This window comes from Parambassis ranga, chromosome 20 (assembly GCF_900634625.1).
Source record: "Parambassis ranga chromosome 20, fParRan2.1, whole genome shotgun sequence".
Taxonomy (NCBI): Eukaryota; Metazoa; Chordata; class Actinopteri; family Ambassidae; genus Parambassis; species Parambassis ranga.
Genome location: NC_041040.1, coordinates 13,288,166 through 13,309,298, shown reverse-complemented (window position 1 = coordinate 13,309,298; position 21,133 = coordinate 13,288,166). Strand labels below are relative to the sequence as shown.

Genomic DNA, 21,133 nt, shown 5'->3' with positions numbered 1-21,133 from the left:
TCATCATTATTTTTGACGTCACTGTTGTGTAACTGATGGTCGCTCCTATAATCCAGTCCTGTACCTGACCTGAGCAGCGTGTGTGTGTGTAATGAATCACAGTTTTTGATGTTATTGGCAGCAGTTTTATGTTATCAGACTGTCATCTTATTCATATGGTATTACTAAAATATTGATTTGGACAACTTCAAGGTCATTACAGATATCAAGGCACACCACCCTGAAAAGGTTTTAATAGCACTTAGTGTCTCTTCCATAAAGCTGCGCTCCTTGCTGTGACAGAAATTGCTTGTTATCAACCAGGAAATTTGTCTGGGTCTTGGTAGGCCTAGGATTGGTCAGCCCTGGGCCAAAACAAATCCAACCAGCTGCTGGATTTCTGCTCTGGTTTGTTCAGCAGTGTGTATGTGTGCACCATGTATCCGAGCATCCCAAAGCCAATGCACATTTCCTGTCCCTGTTTCCTGTTGAATATCAAAGTGCTATAGAGACCCATCAAGAGATCCTGCCCAAGCTGCACAAGCAGTCAGTGTTCCCACAAGCTGCACATGGTTACAATTAACAGTGCCTTATTGATCTTGTTTTATTTCTTTTAAGTGGAGATCATCTCAAGATATAAGGCTGAACTGAGGCTACATAAGAAATGAAAATAAAGCAAACCTAAACTGCAGATATTTTGCTTTTCCTGGGATTCCAGGCAGAAGAAGCCAAAGAATTTGTAGTCCTTGGAGCAGCTGTGTGAACGTATTGAAAAACCTACAGCTGTCAGTTCAATGAAAATTAATTCACAGTGGTAGGATCCAGTGAAATATGAAATAGCCAGAGAATTCAAAGCCATGCTCATTTTTCACTGCACTAAATCAGACCATGTCTGTCATTTTTTATAACTAGTTTTTTTGTCCAAAAATGACAAAAAAAGATTTGATTACGTCGACAGATGTGAAAAAGTGATTCCACTTCAAACAGTCAGGATTATCCACGACTTACCCCGCAGCTCCCGCTGAGATCTGTCATGTCCACCGAAGCCCTGCCTCACCACACACGTCGAACCCTACGCCATTGGTAGCACGCCACCTACGTCATAACCTGATGTGGCACAGACCCCATGTCTGGGTTTAATCTGGGTGATCAATGGTTGCCAGTTGATAAATAATGTCTACAGACATACAGTGGTGCTGGATGAGGTGTTGGAATTCTGTCATTTAACATCTTTAGGTATTTAAAATTCACCATTGTTCCTACACACTTTGCACACTGCAGACATTTCTGTAAAAGCAGGTGTAACCGCAGAATGTATTAGCAGCCGCTAACTGCTACTGTAACAACAATGTGATTACTGCACCCTAATTTCTGGCCAAGTCTTCAGGCCTCTGCACTCTCCTAGTCGGGAGAAGAATCCCCAAAAGTGACATAAAGCCAAGCGGCAACCTTCGGGACTCAAACTTGAAGCCCATGCGGAAGTGTCAAAACTTGCATACTATGATAGGTTCCCTTCTAGTGTCAATTGTACAGGGGTAAATTTTTTTTAGAACTCACTTGTTTTAATTATATTCTGACTTAAAATTACGCATAATTCTGGGCATTGCTTGCGACAGGCAGTTGACATCACAGCGTGAGTTTCCTGCTTCCACGACCGCCAGCCCCCCTAAACTCCGCTCGTGCTCCCCCTCTTTGTCCATATTTGGAGTTTTGGCGGACGTAGCGCTGCCAACGTGGCGCTGCCAACATGGCGGCGGTCAGCACGTCCCGGAGCCTCCCACTGAGCCTTAAAACGGCTCTTCAGAAACAAACGGGTGACGTCACGAAGCTCTGTCCATAGTTTTTACTGTCAATGCATAAATCAGACCACCAGTGTACTTATTTACATGTTTGTCAGCATTATGTATTATTTTGTCCAAAAAAGGACTTCTGTATAATAACATGCTGACTCTACTAATCATGGAGTCAGCTTCGGGCAATCAAGGAACAGCAGTTTTTGGCTTCATTTCTCATCCCTGAAGGTTGCTGATCACAAGCATTGAGATGGACGATGCGACTCTGCCGCCATGCGTTGTACAAATTTGTCCTATCCACTAAGATGGAGGGGTGGGATTTATGACGAATACTGCAGTCATCCACCAGGGGGCCAGGATTTTCTGGCCTCAGTTTTTAAGGAACCTTAATGTTATCTATTTTTCTGTACAGTCTATGGCCACAGGTAGACCTCTTCATCTCAGACTTCAGAGTCTGGAAACAGGCGTTCAGCGTCAAACTGTGAACATACGTCATTCTCCAGACTGAAGTTCAAACATCCACAAGAGATGTAACAACAACCGACGGGAAAACTTCTGTCTCTCACTCCTTTGTTTTCATTTTAGCACACTGTTCACAAATGACTACAATTCCCATCGGCTAGCATTACACCTCCCCCTCTATGTCTATTGTTTTTACTGGATGGAGAAGAGTAGCGGTGTCCTTCGGCGGTATTTCTCAGCACTGTTTTAATGACAAACCTTTCTCTGCCCTCTGACCTGCACAGCTCAGTCCCCAGACACACAGTAGCAGAGTGATTCCAGATGGAGGAAGTCTGTGGTAAGAGAGGTGTCACTGTTTGAGCATCATCACCATAATTTCAACCCAGCTAATCCTAGTCAAACCAGCAACTGAATACCTTTGACTGGCGTCATGCTCCTACTTGCCTAAAGTTTCTATTTAAGCATAGCCATATTTCATTGAGACTCGTTTGATTGATACAGACTTGCAGACAATTGAGCCCATTAACCAAAACAGCACCAGGTGTTATATGTAAAAGAGCCAGTTTCCCTTTTCTTCCCTCCGATGCTTTATAGCTTCTGTAAAAGTCATTTCAATCAATATGCAGAGTGTGTTAAAGTCCACACTATCAAATGACTTCTCACCCAGTTACATTACCCTCTGTGCCAATAACACAGTCTCTGAACTTTCCTCAAAATTGCTCCAACAAGTGAGGATAGGCTAATGGTATAAACACAGCCATCAATAAGAAAAACAGGTGCTTTCTCAAACGTGCTCCATTCACATGTCAGGAGGATACACTTTGGCTGCCATGATGATCGCGGCCGGTCGGAGAAAGAGGTGGTCCCAACCCTGGTGACCTCAGGGAGGAAAGAGAGAGATTTCCAAAAAAACAATTCAGTCACCATAAAAATAAAAGACAAAAAAAAATGAACAGCGATCATTCAATCTGGAGCAGTCACTTCTTTCTCATTCTGTGTGTGTGCGTGTGTCCATGTTTGGCGGGAGAAATCACAGGGAATAGATTCTCTTTCTTGGACAGAGAAGCTGGCGGTGTCAACTGCTGTGAGGACACATATGCTCAAGAAATTATGTAATATTACCTACTCTTGAAATTCTACAATGAAATCAGTTGGCAGTATTGTCTTTTATTTTTTCAATGATTTTTTCTTAATGCATAAGACTCTTAAGTCACTGACATTTCCATGAATCAGACACCAGCTGGATCAGAGTTTTTTTCACTTCAGGGCAGGGTGACTTGGCTGGATCGGATACATGAGGAGTACTGTAGATTAATCAGCTTAGTGTGCGCTCAGCCTTCTTCATCCAGTGTGACAACAGGGGAAGGAAATAACAATATAATGTGAAACAGCAGCTACAGTAATTTTCCCTTACTTAGCCATGATAACATCACTGGACTGTGAATCATGTAGAAACTGTCGAATGCTTTATGTCACAAGAGACCCTGAACAATAGAAGAACACTACCAAACTTTACAGCCACAATTTGAGGGAACAAATTGCCAGATTTAATTTATTGTTGTTTAATTTATAGAGCATGTGGACACTAGATCACCCAATAGCCAAATAGCATGATGATCCTGGATAAACTGCACAAATACACGCAGAAGGGAATCATAAACTGTGCAAGAAGCACAGTCCATGGCTAACTGATGAGCATGCTATGCCCACAATCCATAGATATCATAGTTTCACATTCTATTCTGTAATTTGTAACATATAATAAAAGTCAAATCACATGTAGCAACAATTCATCCTGATGAATACATGAATGGTGGAACCAAATTTTATTACTGGTTATTATTAATTGCTCACAATGATACTCAGTCTTAGGAAATTCTGCAGCTGCACTCTACAAGAACACTTACTCATCATATTTGATCCCACAAACATGGTGCAAAAACTGTACTGAAAGTGCAGACAGCACAGCATGTAAACACAGGCCATAAATATCTCAATTTACCATTCAGCTGCATCCAAGTGGCATCTAAGTGGGAATCCACAGGCCGCTTCACTCTGTTTTAACTGGAGGATTTTGAGATTTGCTTGAAAACCTCTCCAGCTGGACACAGAGACAGCCTTTACACCAAAAACCACAAAGTGTGAAATGGATTATTTAATAAACCTCCTGGATAGATGCACCTCTATCGGGGACATTTTCAGAGACAGGGCTGCTGTATGGGAGTCAGAGTTTGACTAACAAAAGGTTTGGATTTGGTTTAAATTTCTCTCAATTGCAGCCTTTGGAAAGTTGAATTTTCTAAGAGTCCATTATTCTGGGATTGCAGCGATGTCTATCCAACAAAAGTAGTCAGTGATCTGACCTGCAGAAGAAGCTACTGACCTTGTCTTTTCTGTCACTTACATGTTGGCCAACTATACTCTCATAGCACTGAATGAAGTGAACAGTGTTAAGTAATACCACACTGTATGTTAATCATATGCATGATACTTATAACATGCTTGAAAGCTGACAAGCAACTACACAGTGTCAATAAAACCATAAACATCTGCTTTACGCTTCCATTTTTATAGATTAGGTACATAAGCTAAGCTAGCTGCCACCCTGTAATTACTTGACATGAACAGCCATAGATCTGTCTTTGGTTTAAACAGCCATTACACGTTAGCTTTTGTGTTGTTCTTCTCAGCTTTATTGCCATGCACTAGTGTCCATAGTATTTGGAAGGTCTGGAAATTCAAGGTTATGATCCAACAGCACTGAAACTAATATCTATCTTTCAAGTTTTAAGCCTAGAGCTTTTGGTTCATCTCTCCACAGCATGTGCAGTGTCAGTGACATGACCCATGTCATCAAGAACAGGCTAAGGAAACACATTCCTGGAACTCAACCACATGTGGGGGAAAAGCAGTGGGTGGTAGTGACGTAAAACACACTCAAAGAACATACTATTAAGACCCCCAAAACAACATTCCCTTCTTCTCTGCTTTCCCTCTTATCCGGGGCTGGCAGAATGGGCATATCAGGCTGCATTTCAAGCATAAAATAAGTATTACTAAATAGCAATAAATGAAAATCTGCACTGGCCTTTATTACATGATAAAAACATTAGTGTTCTCTTCTCTCCTATTCATTTAGCTCTGTCTGCTTTGTATGTTTCTGCATCTGCTTCAGTGAAGTGGCTCAGAAAAACAGAATGGACGTCACAGAGAGTATCACTGCTCACCTCAGTTCTGTGTCATTTCCAGTATACAGCACCACATGGTAGGAAACACGCTGCATCACCTTGACTGTTATAACCTTGTTGATTTGAAGAAGAAAAAACAAAACAAAACATAAAACAGATCATGTTTCTTTGTATTATTGTTGTTAACTGCAACAACAGCAACACAATGTTGAATAAATGGGCTTCTATTGAACCCAAGTGTGACCGTGACTGGCGCTTTAGCCAAATCTCTGATTCACATAATGCAATTCTGCCAGTGTTATTACAAAGAGCCATTAGAGAGATGACGTAGCCTGGCACAGAAAGTGCTGTAGTAAAAGGAAGGGCAATTCACAGCGGAGTTCACACACTCACACACACACAAGACACGTATACACGGACAGAGGAGAATGATGTTTGTTAAACAGACCTGTGAGGATTGTTGGCAAAAATCTCCCCAGCAGAGAAGCAGCGAATCACATATCAAATTTTGAATCTCCACAGAGTTAGCTTGTGAGCAACTTAACTGACAGATAGATAATCTAATCATCTGCATCCATCCATCCATTTTCTACTGCTTATCCGGGGCCGGGTCTCACTGGACACTTCTTCCAGCTCTTCTGGGGGAATCCCAAGGTGTTCCCAGGCCAGCCAAGAGACATAGTCTCTCCACCGCATCCTGGGTCTTCCCCGGGGTCTCCTCCCAGTGGGACACCTGCCCAGGGAGGCGTCCAGGAGGCATCCAAACCAAATGCCCGAGCCACCTCAGCTGACTCCTCTCGATGTGGAGGAGCCACCCTTCGAAGAAAGCTCATTTCGGCCGCTTTTATTCACTATCTAATCCCTTCTGTCATTCCCCAGAGCTCATGACCATAGGTGAGGGTAGGAACGTAGATTGACTGGTAAATCGAGAGCTTCGCCTTTTGGCTCCTTCTTCACCATGACAGACCGGTATAGCGACCGCATTACTGCAGAGGCTGCACCAATCCGCCTGTCAATCTCCCGCTCCATTTTTCCCTCACTCGTGAACGAGACCCCAAGATACACAAACTCCTCCGCTTGGGGCAGGAGCTCTCCTCCCACCCAGAGAGGACAAGCCACCTTTTTCCGGTCGAGAACCATGGCCTCAGACTTGGAGGTGCTGATTCGCACTCGGCTGCAAACTGTCCCAGTGTACACTGGAGGTCCTGGCTCGATGAAGCCAACAGGACAACATCATCTGCAAAAAGCAGAGATGAAATCCTGTGGTTCCTGAACCAGACCCTCTCCGGTACCTCGCTGCGCCTAGAAATTCTGTCCATAAAGATTATGAACAGAACCGGTGATAAAGGACAGCCCTGCCGGAGTCCTGTATGACCGGAGCAGGTCGGTATTGTAACCTTAATTAAAACATCATCTGTTCTTTCAACTCTCTGGCGGTGGTGACAGAAAGTAAGCAGACAAAACAAATCAGCCATGGTCCAAACAGAAAAAGGTTTAGTCCAAGAGACAGTCCTTTTTACAGCAGTCATCATTTGGAGACATTGTGCAGCATCATCCCATTGTTTTTAAAGAAGTGTTTAAAATATTTTCCAGTGGTCAGAGAAGCATGTAGATCTTCTTACATCATGAAGCCTCAGACTTTTAATTGAAATCCATTATGCTGAGATCAAAATGTGCGACCCCTCTGACCTCTTCAGTGGTAATGTGAATGCAGGAAGCATGCTGTTGCTGAAGATACAGTTATATTTACCCACTCACTTAGCCAGTATACTTGAGTGGAATGGAAATAAAATTATCCAGCACAATACATCATCCAACCCAAAATCAAAATACTGGTTACCCACGTTTTAGGCCAAATAAAGCTAAGCACAAATTTAATCGCCTGATATACAATCCCTCCCTTACCTCATTTCACCCTGTGGATGTTTCCTCATATAACAAGAGGCGGATTCCCCCTTTTGGACAAAATCAATGTCCAACTGTGTAGGTGTTTCCTTTTGTTTATGTGGAGTTTGACCTCAGTCAGATGGTGATGGAGTTTGTTTTGATTTGTTCTGCGTTTTCGGCCTCTACCTCTGGTCAGCCTGTCACTGCTGTCTAGGTGAGCTGTGTTTGGCCGGGGGACAGCGGTCACAGTCGGTGTTGGGGTGAGGCTCGTCTGGACAGGGCAGGGACAAGCAGCGGTCAAACACGGAATCTCTCTGCATGACCGAACTTTAAAGATAGAATGTGGGTGAGAGCGGTATGATAGTGGACACTCTGTCTGCCTGCAGGCTCACTTTGAAATATTTTTTTCTTCTGTGATCCAGTCTGTTGCATGTTCTGTATGACTACATCCAATCACACTGACACACATTGTGTACCGTATGTTCCAGACTATGTCGCATTTTTTTCATCCTTTGGCTGGGTATGCGACTTATACTCAGGTGTGAGTGACAGCCGCTAGAGGGTGCTTTAGGCTTGTCTACCTCGGAGTTGGGAGTTGGCGAAGTTGTTCAGAAGTGACACCGGGGATGAAGAATTCAATGGATTTAGTGATTTGGAGTGAGATGGAGAGTTTGATAAACTTGTTTTGTCATTTTCTTTATGCTATTGTTATCTGTATAACTGTTAATATGTTACATAAAGGACACCTATTGAGTTTGTTTTTATGCTTCATGACTATTATGGATTTTTTTGCTGGTGTGACTTGGTACTCCAGTGTGACCCATCGTCCAGAAAATATGGTAACTATTATAATATCTGACCATGTAATTTTTAAAGGACCCATCTGCATGATTTAGTGCCATCTAGAGGTGATGCTGCAACTTGCAACCAGGTGTCTCATCACTCATTCTCCCAGACACTCTATAGTGAGCAGTGTAAGAACACTGGCTGTGGCCCTTTACATTCCTGATGTTTGAGCCAGCATAGCTTTAAATAACTTTGCTACAGTGTTAATCCTTATTTTTTACATTTCCCTGCATGTTCCGTCTTTCACCGTCTTTGTGCCCTCTTGTCTTAAATGTGTAGCTGAGTGAAATGATGGATGAGATGAAGGACCACATGTTTGTGTAATCCTAAAGAGCAGCACGCACATTCCTACCTGAACAGACACACTCAGTGCAGCATTACATATGCTCAGACATGTGTTGTTGAAGGACGATAGAAATTGCTCCTCTCCAATTTACTCTCAGCAGCTGTGTTCTAGGTTATTACCTAAATAAATCCCATGCCTTACATTTTCCAAATATCATCCTGTTTGTTTAATTCCAGCGCAGGCAGTAATTCACACTCCACACAACAACACATCAGTGTGGAAGGTAAGATGACTCACAGGACTGAAATGCAGCATTTACAGTTTGTTGCTTTGAGTGCAGTTCCATATCAGTGCAAATGTTTGTTAGTACAGTGCTGCTATCCAAAGATGGACTCCTCACACCGAACCTCTAAAAGCATAAAGCCCACGGTGCAGCCTTGCAATGCTCATTTTGAATGCCATGGTAATAAAACAGAAGGAAAACATGGAAAAATAATTTTACTGACTGGAGAATTAAAGTCTCATTTCACCCTTTTATTTATTTAAATGCATTTATTCTGAACCCTTAAACATGAGAGAGGGACGAATGGAAACACTGCAGACTCTCTTCCCATATAGTTCATATCTCATAATGACAGTATCAGTTTAAAAGTCATCTGACAGTCACTTTCTACATCAGGGCCTATACAGTTTGAAGTACGCCATGCCTCCATCTGGCAGATAAGAATGGAGAGCTCAGCTTATTGTCTCTGGAGGAAAACAAAGCAGGACTATAAAAAATGGAAGATCTATAAAGAGTTTAATGTTGTGAGACCGCTGTGTCACATATAGGCAGAATGGGACACTTAAGGCTTTTTGTGTCTTTGGTGATCAGTAATGCCTCATTCTGTCACGTTGATACTCTTTTCCTTTCTTTTTCTTTGTGTCTTTATTTGTGTATTGACATGGATTTGGGGGGTTTGGTTTTGAATTTGTGTTCTCACTTCCTGTTTTATTTTGAAAGCATACACATGTGTATATCTTCCTGATTTAGCCCATGTCCTGCACCAGCAGTGTTCAATTATCCAATCACACAGCTTGGTATTTTAACATTGTGCGCTCAGTGTTCAAGCTTGTCAGCTTTTCTAAGATTAATGCTCATTGTATTTCTCTTTCTCCTGAAGTGTCATAGTTAGCCATTCATTTCCCAAGGTGTACTGAGACCTCCAAGCAATGGAGGGGGGGGGGGGGGGGGGGGGGGGGAGAGTCTCTCTCCACTTGGCTGGTGTTAATGGGTTCAGGCTACTCAGAGAAAACAGACCTTTCTAATCCTCCATGGATATGGCCATGTCAATAAAACCTTCTTCCATTTAATACCACTCTTTGTAACGGTGAAATACTGCTGAGATAGGCAGCCAAACGAGGAAGTTTAAAGGCCGTTTTATTTCCAGTCGAGGCAGCAATTCTACAGATTTTTTTTAAACAAGTCAACAGAATTAAAACAGGGCACAAATAAACAAAGTAGAGACTCTGTATAGATCTTTTTTTCACCCAGCCGATGCACTAACATTGAAATTTGCCACCACATTCACATAGAGAATAGAATCTCTTATTTGTTGGTGTGTCGTCGGACAATGCTTAAATAGACAGTTAGACAGTAGAGAAAGTGCTCGACACAGGACTGTAATAAAAAGAAAGTGCTGGTTTCCTGGGAGGCCGTTATGGCTTGCATTGCAGTCTCCTCTCTTCATTTCCTTTGAAATGTTTTGTTTTCTGCTCAAAATACTGCACCGTATACCTCCCGCTCTCCGCTCCTGGTCTAACCCGACAGACCTCCACTTCTTATGGGATATGTTGTATGGGAATATTTCAGTGGCTGCGAGCCAACGCCACCAAACATAATCAGTGGTGTTAATGGTATAACGTAAAATATGAGCTCCCTCGCTTGCGTCTGAATGCTGTGCGAGGCTCTGTGGATTGTTCGCCTTGAAACAAGTGTTTCTCATTAAGTGGAGTATTGTGCTTGGCAAGGAGGCCCCAAAAATCCTGCCAGTGCATAATCTGCTTTCCAGTGCCTGCTTAGAATACCATATATAGTTACACCTGTTATCCTGCTCACTCCTCACAGATAATCCACACAGTCAGCATGTTTTCATGTCTTTTGTTAAATTTTTACAAGTGTGCTATGCCTGATATCCTGAGAAACAAAGTGTTTCATGTGTGCATAGTTAATGGAACTGTGAGGCTGATCACAGATTGTTGTTTCTGCACAGTTTTAGAGCGTCGTCCCCAGTGACCTCTACATGTAGCCTTTTAGTGTTCTACTATTTGTTTCTGTCTTCGCTCTTGCATGGAATCAGACGGTTGGGTCTGTGTCCGTGTACCTTTGTTGGCCTTTTTTAATCTATTCTCAATGAGCAGAGGGCATATGTGGCTGTGTTTTTCTGTCAGGCTTCTCTGCAGCCACCTAAAGTTGAAAACCTCTGAACTGTTCAGAAAGGCTGTGGTGCCATATTATGAGTAAAACGCTTACATCCATTGATGACATATATATTTTTGTGTCCCACCTTGAGCTTGGGTTTGAAGTTTATTGAGTCTCTGTGTGCTCCCAGTAAAGCTTCTGTTCTGGCAGCCATCTTGAAAATTGCACATTGGTTTGTAACAGAGATGTGGAATTTGTGACACACTGACGAGAGTATTCCAGCTTTGACCCATCTCTGTAAATGGAATGTCTCTCTGAAGATAAGTGGATATTTAAAGGACTATACCATCAGTTCAAAGGTTGCAGGATCAAAAATAACTCAAAACAACACACACACACACACACACACACACACACACACACACACATATATATATATATATACACACACAGTGCAACACACCCTCTATTAAAATAGTTTCTTTTCCAACATTCATTGTCATGAATAATGGCTCTCTGTAAAAATACTTTTTGTAAGGCAACCCTGCTCCCACTCAGCTGATTTTAATCACTTCAGCTGCTGACTTGATTTTTCTGTGCAGCCATGATTTGAATTTTCCCTATTTGTACACCAACACAATAACACATCAACAAATCAGTCAGCTATTTGTTTCCAATATTTGTGTCCATCTTGCATATTCAGCAATAGCGTATCTGATTGGCCTCACTTGATTTAAATGAATGCAGCACTTAAAATTACAATAGTCCAGATTTCATCTTTTTCCTTCAGTGAAGGGAATACAGCCATTTCCTTAGAGATGAAAACCAAAGCACCATGTGGCTGTAACTTCACTGATGCTGATTACTGCACGTTCCAATCACAATGGGCACTAGTCCTGAGGGTCCGAGCATGAAAATATTATAATAAAATCACAAGATAATGTAATGTTTTGGAAATGTGCAGTGCTCTTTTTTAGATAATATCTATGTAATCTTCTCATATTGTTGCATGCTACTGGCATCCCTGTAGTCAAATGAAACTGTCAAGTTACATACAGTTAAATTATAAAGCCTTCAGAACATGAGGACATCTCATAGGAAGTTTCCACTGACTGTAAGTCAGTAAATACTGTAGATGTTCATTTCTGCTTTGATGTCCCAGCTTTCATCATCCCTGTGCCAAACACAGAGACAGTTAAACTTCATATCTCACTAAAAAAGCTGCAGAAGCATCAGGCTTCTCCACCTCCTGTCTTTCCTCTTCGACATGCTCCGAATTTCAGAATGTTCCACAGTTGAAGCCAACTGACTTATAGCTATTAACCGGACAGGACAAAACAGGGCTATAAATTTGACCTAAATATGTGTGAAAGGCAGGAAGCTGTGCAGACATCTTGCTGGTCACCTCCTCCACCTGTACACCCTCTTAGTCAGGGGAGAAGCAGGCTGCTGCTTCACATCTGCCAGAAAGATGCACCGTTGTGCCTCCAAATGCAGACCGGGCCTCCCTGAAACTGACAACACTCAATCTATCATATCTATTATGTCACTTTTGTGTGCATACATACACAAATCAGCCATTTTACCCAGCAAAGGTATATACTTGGTGATGGATGGATAAAACCCACTGTGGACTTTCACAGTGGGTTTGTGTTGCTTCGTGGTTCAATTGCTTACTGTAGTAAAGTGCTTCAATAACATCACTTGTTTTCCACTTCCACAACTGGTTAGGATTTGAAATGTTTGGGTGAAGTTGCAGGTTGTCGTTCTTCACTGTCATGGAAATGAATTGTGCCAGTCTACACAAAACAACACAGCTGCGCTGGAAATTTATATGTTTGAAATTTGTGCTGCCTGTCACAAAAAGGGAAAATATGTGTCACTGTGCACACAACAATCAGCCTGGACAGCCATCATAATTCTTTGTTTATTCTTTGAAAAGTCTTGTCTGTGTAGATTTGAATTGGATTTCCAGGGGGCATTACCAACAAACACAGACATCCAAAACAATGTGCAGTGTAGCAGGTATGCTATAAAAAATGATTAGCTATTCTGCCAAAAAAAAAAAAATGCCCATCGCATTTTAGATCAACAGTTACGAACACAGAGAGAATTTTTGCAAAGTGAGTTGGGATGGCTGTCCAGGCTACAAAACAATGATGATTTCACATCATGGAATGACAGTGGGTTAGATATTAACAAGTGTTTTTGATGGTGTTGCACACTAAAACTTGACAAATCAACAGTGTAGTAATGAACAGCTTGTTGCCATCTTCCTACATTGACTCACTATTCCATCTTGTGGTAAGGTGTGGTATTACACTAGTACAGGCTGGGTGGGTGGCAGTTCACCTTTGTCAATAACTGTGTGTGTGTGTTGATTTCCTGCCTGCAAGCTGGACGTGGTGCTCAAAGCTCTCAGGCTGGGCTTTGTATTTATGCCTGTCCATAATCCTTTGCGCAGCAGTTGGAACGACCTCCTCTAACCTTCTCTGAGAGAAACTCTGACATTCATCTGAGTCCAACTGATGCAGGACTGCTTTAACATTTTACACAAATGTAAAACCTCCTTCAAACTTTCCACACAGGTGAAAAAAAGTTCGAAAATAATTCACCTCTAATCCCTCCTGCGATCACTGCTTAATATTCATGGTTATGGCAAAGCCATCATACACAGAGATATTCATTAACACAATAAAATCTCGATGGCGTGTTTGCCTTGGCCACATCTGGCCATTCAAACAGAGATTTATAATGCGGCAGGTCCTCTCCAAACGGCGTTGGGTATCATCTCTCCTGCACAGTCGTGTTTATGCAGGCCAAGTTTAAATATTTGAGGAGCACATGTGGGGATGAATGGTGGCACAGGGTTTCATCATAAAGCTGTGAAGAGCGAGCCAGCGGGGGGTCATTTTAACAGTAGTGTCAACATCACCAGATCCCACCTCTGTCTACTCAGCAAACACTGTATCGCAGGCTGGTCGCTTTCTGGAAAGGCTAGGCGTTTTTTTTTCTCAGAACACCTTTTGATGGAGCCAACAGATTTTAGACATCTTCACTGGTTGGTGTCCAAAAATCACCATGGAGATAAAATAACAGCCATCTGATGCAACAGCGGTGACAGAACTGCTGCTGTACAAAGAGCGAAACAGCTGCTGCTCCGTTCACCAAGCTGCTCCGTCTTTGCCATGTCAGTCCTGTGTCTCCAGTCGCATTATGTAATGTCACTGTAGACTCTTGAGGAACAAATGGAGCTCATCATTTTCTCCAACAGAATCATGTGCACCATTGGTTTTGCAGATGTGATGGAGAATTCGATGATTATCACTGAAACACTGGTCATCTTTTCCTGATTGCTTAATTGCTCCTCTGGTTTGTATCATCATTTTCCTTCTACCCATGGCATTTCCTACGCTATCTCATCTTTCTCCTGCACCCTCACAGTCTTTGGATTGTCTGTGGAAGTTTCCAGTCCACACTGTTGCCGGGGGAAGCCGGGCCACATCAAGTACGCTGTCAGCTACTGCTGCGTGGGCTTCTGTTTACCCAGCCTGCCTGTCTGTGGACATCCAACGCAACACAAATCACCTCACTGTCCACCTGACTCACTTTCTGCACACAGAGTCAATCCAGGAAGAAACCCCCGCCCTCTGAGTTACATTTCTTTTTTTTGCTTCTATGCTCAGACACAGTCTTCGAGGTCAGTTACATCCTTGACCCCTCCCGTCTCACTTTCATCACCAAGCATCTTATTTCCATCCATCATTCTCAGCCGTCCATACACACTGTACCACAACCCCCCCTCTTTCTCTCTGTTTGTCTGTATGTCTGCTGGGGGTTTCCATGCAACTCTCCAAAACCTGCACCACCCCACCCAGTACTTGTGACGTAGATGCTCCCTACTGGGAAAAGTTCATGGAACTATGTAGGGAGCTGCAGATGCCCTGACACACAGTTGATTATTGTTTATTTGAATGGCAGCATACAGCTCTGTGTTAGTGGTCTGACTTGATGCCAGTCACTGTCTCTAGGGCACACCAGAGGAATTTAAAGATGCTCTAAATGGGAATACAAATAATCTACAGAGGTCTGGACTCTAATGCCACATCATCAAGGACGTCAGCCGCAGCGTGGAGTCTCATTTATCACACTGTGGTGTGCACTGCAGAGGCCTTGGTGCTGTTTGGACCTGGCTGCGGACAGACGCGTGACATTTGGGGGTCTGTTATAGCTAACACCCTTACCTGGAAGTCTGCTTCAGCCAGTCCCTCTGTTAACACAGCCATACAAGACCATTAAAGGCATCAGTGTGCTTCATATGAGGTACAAAGAATGCAGTGCAGACGGGGGTTCGCCAACCAGCATTCTTCACACGTGTTACAGATAATAAGACACCAACAAAATAATATTTGTATTTTCAAAATGCAAAAAAGCATAGTGAGGTCCCCTACTGTTTTTTATCGGCCCTATCAGTTGACCGTCTTGGCTGCTAGCAGGCAGCACAAGAGTTAAAATGACTGTTCTATCTGACCAGTGATGAATGTGAGCTTCTTTCTGTTTTCCAGTCTTAGGATTGACCTTTTAGGTCAGGTGAAAAAAGGCAAAGGATTCACTCCACCTTCACTTATGGCCACCATTAGGCTCCTTTCACTCCTCACATACCCCCCAACTGTTTTATCTTCCATGGTAAAGGATACATTTGGTGTATTACCTTCTTTCCATGCTGCTTTCTACAGACTGCTTTTTGGTGGCATGTTTGTCAGAGAAGGGGGAAAAACTGAATGTTTTGTAAACTCATTGAACTCATGTCAGGACTACGAGTTCACATAAGTGCTAAATTTGTTAAGAAAAACTGCAGATAAACAGGCTTTCCTCTCCTGCATACTGGTCTGTTTAAACTTGAAGGCATGCTTCAGCACAGAGCCCAGCTTGATTCATTGTTAAAAATGTATGTCTTACTGCTTCAGTGCTGAAAGGTTTGCAGATTTTTGTACGGTTGCCATCCATTTTTGGTTGGCCACATTTTTCATATTCTCCTCAAAGCGGGATCATTGGCATCACCTTCAGGCAAAATCACTTTAGCCATGTGTCCCCAAAAATACTTAACAGAGGTGTTTTCCAAGTCAGATCTAAAATCTGCACGTTGCAATTTGAAGGTGAGACACTTCCAACAGCCATAAACCTTCTTTTTTAGCTTTTAGTGTATTTAAGTGATGATTGATAGCTCAGGCTCAATGAGGAAACCATTTTTGTTTTTTGTTTTTTTTTAGTTTTTTCCTGGGAGCTATGGGTTTGGCAGAAAATGTTAGGTCTGTGATTCATATATTAATAAAAAACCAAGGAAGTGAGCTTTTATTCTAAATATTGGAAACATGTCCTTTACATGTATCTGTTAACTTATCAAACCCAGCTACTATACATTTCAGCCAGTGTTTAGATCCATATATTTTGTGCGGTGAGTGTCCGGCCGAGGCGCTGAGCACTGTTAAACCCGGCTGCTCCTGATAGTCATCATTGTTGTGAAGCACCTGGTTGGTTTTAAACAACTCGAATAGCGAGACGTCAGCACCAATCATCTGAAAGCAGGGTGATGGTGTCCAGCTTCCAACAGGAGGTTTATTTTGTCAGTTGGCTGAATCACTTTTGGCTGCAAATATCACTCTAATATGTAGCAGTCCCACAGCTCTGCACCACTTGAATGGAATCCACGTCATCCTGCATGCTGTAAATAAAGTTTTCAGAGAGTACAAGTAATTTGGAACATGCAGAAGTTTACAGAGTGTCCCCACTTCCCTCTCATAGCCCACAGAGATGAGTGTTGTTTGAGGAAACACTGCCCTCTAGTGGGGAATATGGATATTTCATTTCCTAACAATAATGCTCTTAAAGCTTAAATTTTATTATTTTTCTTTGACATGTTGTCAAGAGTAATAACATATCTTGTGAATGTATTTTCTTATCCCATAAAATCCTTTAAATCTTAATTTACGACTTCGACCCTTGTCCTTCAGAATAGCACCTGTGTGATACAACTCTTAAATAATGACATCATTTCGGTTTTGCTGTTTGCAGGAGTGTAATTTTTCCAGAGCTAACACACTGCTTTTGACATCTCGACTCACATGTGGCTTTATAGCACGTGTGAGGCATTTCAGCGACAGCTACACTACCCAGACCCGTGGACACTAGAAACAAAGGCCAGACTTTGCTGAAAGTTGTAAAACATGTCTGTTTTATGTGCGGTTAAACTCATGTGAAGAGGAAAAAAACAAAAAAAACGTAAATAAATAAATAAATAAATCAAAGCAGAACATATGTTAAATGTGCTGCCCTGGAGGTTCGGACGTTGACGACCGTCCAGATTCTTGGAAAAGTGAGCGTTTTGAATCTTGTTTATGTTTATGTGTTTGCTTATTACATGATGCTTGTGAATTTCAGGATTGCATTTGAATTAGAGGGAAAGTTGTTTTGGGAGCAGGTTTAATTTCAGACAGATGGTGGACTCATAGCATAGAGTCTTACATTTGCATAGAGCAAATCCATAGACATCTATTGCATTTTAACTGCAGGGCAGATAGGGACGTTCAGTACTGGTGCACTCGTTCACAGAAAGCAGACTGCAGGCTTCGAGTGTTCCTGTTTTTAATTTGCAAAACATGCAAATGTTGATGCCAATGAAAGAATAAATGAGAAGCACACATTATAGGCAATATATTCAGATTCTTGGAAACAACTGAAGTTTACTCTTTACTGATGGATCTGCACTGTTTTTAGTTATTCATGATCATGTCCGTGATCTAGTTGCATCTGATTGTATTCATGTCAGTGTTATGATTGGATCCTTATAGTTTCAGGGGAAGGGTGCATTTGTGTGCAGCCACATGGACTGTAACACAAGTTCAATGCTTTTCTCATAGATGCATATTTGCCAGATCAATCACACACTGTATAACATATACAATGTGACTATCAATGCAAAACATGCAAATACAGTAGTATGGTCCTTATGTTGATCATTTGGTGTAATGCAATGCAGCAGTTACAGTTTAAAGATGACTAATTGTGCATTTTGTGCAACCAGCAACACTAAAATTCTTTATGTTTTGTTAATATTTTTCTATGTACTTTAGCTCTTGACATTTGAATCCCTAACCACCTCATCTTCCTCAGCTGAAGGCAGTCATCCTCTTTTTCATGTAAAGAAAAGCGAGGTATGCAGCTCCACCCAGGATGCTGATCACCAGCGTCGCACCAACAATAACCGGCGCGTTCTTCCTGGCCACTCTGAACGCCACAGGAAGCAACGCGGAGATCAGGATGTTGTTGACGTGGCCCAACACTCTCCTAAAGGCCGGGCGCTCCACCACACGCATGTAGTACGTTTCCACGTTTACCCGGTTCCCATTACCCCAGTAGCGCTGGGAGAGACCGAGGAACTTCAGGCGGTGTAAAATGACAGCCAGAGAGACGTCGGCCATGCTGAAGAAGTCTCCACACAGCCAGGAGGGGCTGCCCTCCTCTGTGGGTGGAAGAGTAAGAGGATGTTCAAACTGCTCTTGTCTGCAAAAAGTAACTTGTTAGGATGAGTCACAGCTGGAGCTTTGCAACCTGACTGAAAATAATCTGTATGTCTGCCTGCAGTGGTTGCTGAGTGACAGGTGGTTACCTGGCGTTTCCTCCACCCTCCTCTGTAGCTCCGTCTCCACCTGGTCCATCACACTTTCCAGCTCATCCAGAAGCTTCTTCAGGTACTTCATGTTGTCATGGTCAAACAGCTTGGACTACAGAAGAACAGGTAAACTGCTGTTTATTACACTCATGTATGGATTGAATGATATGAATTTTCAGACTTTAATTTTATGCCTTTTTAGATTAATAAATATTTCACAAAGAAATATGCTACAACCCAAAAATCCACAGACTGAATTTACAAATAAAATGAGGAGCTGCAGTTCATATTCTGTAGTTTGCAGGATTTCACAAAATCAAACTTGGAGTGTAATTCATGTAATTTTACCCTGATTTTTGGTGCAAATTACATTAAATAAAACATTCAAACAACTTACTTTCAAGCGCCTCTGCTTAGCTATGTAAGCATCTTTAAGCTCTGGGTTCTGCTCAGCCAGCTTCTTCAGCTCAGACTGCGTGTTCCCAATCTGTGCTGTCACAACAAAAGCCAGAGTGAGCAAGAAAGATCTAAGATGAGCAGCAGCACCACTGTGTTAATGTCTTACTTTGTATGCATGTTGCAGCATATGCTGGTATGTGGGAGTCCACTGTGATCTCAGGGTGGAGGATGCAGCCATGGGTGTAGGCATCCATCTGTAGTGAGTCCAGCAGCTCTCTGTAGTGCTGCACTCTGTGATAGTATGTACTGCCTTCTTCAGGGACCAGCTTGGGAGTGCCCTCTAGAGACAAATAAGTCAGGAAGAAGAGAGAAAATGTTCATGTCCACCACCACGGGCCATGCAGAGTTCAGGAGGACTCTACCTACAACACTACTGAGGGTCTACAGGACTATGTTAGACACTAAGTGTCAAGGTAAACTGCTCCGTGCTTACCAGGTTGTCCCTCTTTTTAAGGTGATTCGTTGCAGAAAAAAAGCTTATATGCAAACCAAGAAGAAAATAAAAACAAATGAAATCATAGAAAAACGGATACATGTGAAAGACTAAAGAGTCCCTTTGTCTCACCATCATTGAAATTCTGCTCCAGATACTCCATGATCTGTGTTGGGTCACAGATGACGTTGTCATTGTGGACGAGGACCGGCACCTCACCAGCAGGATTCAAGTGCATGAACCACGGCTCGTTGTGCTCACTGAGTGGCAGGCTCACATCGTACTCCTCGCAGCTCAGACCTTTCTCTGCAATGGCCAGACGCACCTGGAAAAACAACAAGTGACAAGTGTCAGCAGAGATTAAAGCACAAGGGGTGACTGATAAGTTGGTTGCCTACGTGTGTGTGTGTGATTGTTTGAATGCTTGCACAGATGGGTAAATATCTAAAAGCATGATTCCTACAAATAAGAGATGTGTGCAGATGCATATGTTTTTTTTTCATGTGCAACTTTAGCATACTGCTAAACTGATTTTGGTTGTAAAGGGAGGGAATCTTACACTCTAGTCTGCTAGACCTGCATCTGAAGATTGTTTACATTGCTGAGTGATTGTCCATAATCTGACAAACACATACAACAGTTATACTTTACAGCTTTAGAGCATATAATGACAACATGATGCCTTCCTTAGGACAAAAACAAAACTCGTCTTGGTGCTGTAAAGTAAACAAACTGCTTAGTGTGGTTATTATGATGTGTACATTAGTTTGAATGGCTGGGATGGAGCTGTCAGCATCCACAGCAGCAGCAGCAGCATCAGCAGCCATATTTCACTGTCATCACGCCTCTGACAGGAGGGGAGCTGTCCACTGACCTGTGGTGCTGAAACGCACTCACCTTCTGGGAGTTGAAGGACTGCGTCCAGTGGTACAGCTTCAGTTTAGAGGGACTTCCTGTGGCTGCTGGGCCGCACTGCTGAGGCGCAGCTTCCTCTGAGTCCGTCTGAATAAGAGCTGCTTTCTCTTCTTGAGATTCAGAGCCGTTTTCCGACGCCATTTTATCTGTTAGTGATGATTTTAGGGGGGGACAAGTGAAGGCAGCGCACCGCATGACGGTGGAAAATAGACGCCCCCTGCTGGTCTGGAGTGGAACGAAATGTATTTGTTTTCATTCTGAGAACGGCACTGTGTAGTCACATGGTACAAGTCATTATTGTGTTGCCCCCCCCCATCTCTCTCTCCCTCTCTCTCTCTAGATGATTCCATTTCAGCCTACTATCACTACTCATCATCACATCAGTGAAAGGGCTCAATCATCCTCTTTCATGTAATAGTTGGAGTGCATTTTATTGCAAATGCATATGTTTTTTATTTGTTTGTTTGTTTGTTTTTGCTTGTAGCACAGTGTTTTATTTTGTATTTTCTCCTTAGCTGTGCAATGAACCCATTTGTGCAGCAGGGGGCGCTGTTGTCAGCAGTGTTGGTCTGCTCCAGGTTTATCATCAGCTCGTGTGGTCAAAAAGGTCACTAGTGTCAGTGAAGGTGATGATAATCATTACTTAGTTACCCCAAAAAAAGTGTGTTTAAAATTCATTATAAAGTGTTGACTCCATTATTATGATCAATGATCCTTTACAAATCAGCAGGGTCAATGTCAATCACATTTCTAAAATAGCACAATGTAAACCAAACCTGCAGCCAGTCATTTAGCTCTAATACATGGCAGCATCA

At 42.5% G+C, this 21,133-nt stretch overlaps 1 protein-coding gene across 1 annotated transcript; it reads right to left on the bottom strand.

The window, feature by feature from the left end:
- Positions 1–17,573: 17,573 nt before the first annotated feature.
- gdap1 (ganglioside induced differentiation associated protein 1) lies at positions 17,574–20,465 on the bottom strand. Its single transcript, XM_028433252.1, has 6 exons — positions 20,301–20,465; positions 19,536–19,728; positions 19,077–19,250; positions 18,909–19,003; positions 18,509–18,623; positions 17,574–18,361 (listed from the first exon to the last, which is right to left on the bottom strand). The coding sequence occupies exons 1-6, from the start codon at positions 20,457–20,459 to the stop codon at positions 18,009–18,011; spliced, it is 1,089 nt and encodes a 362-aa protein (XP_028289053.1). The 5' UTR covers positions 20,460–20,465; the 3' UTR covers positions 17,574–18,008.
- Between the last annotated feature and the right edge of the window lie 668 nt (positions 20,466–21,133).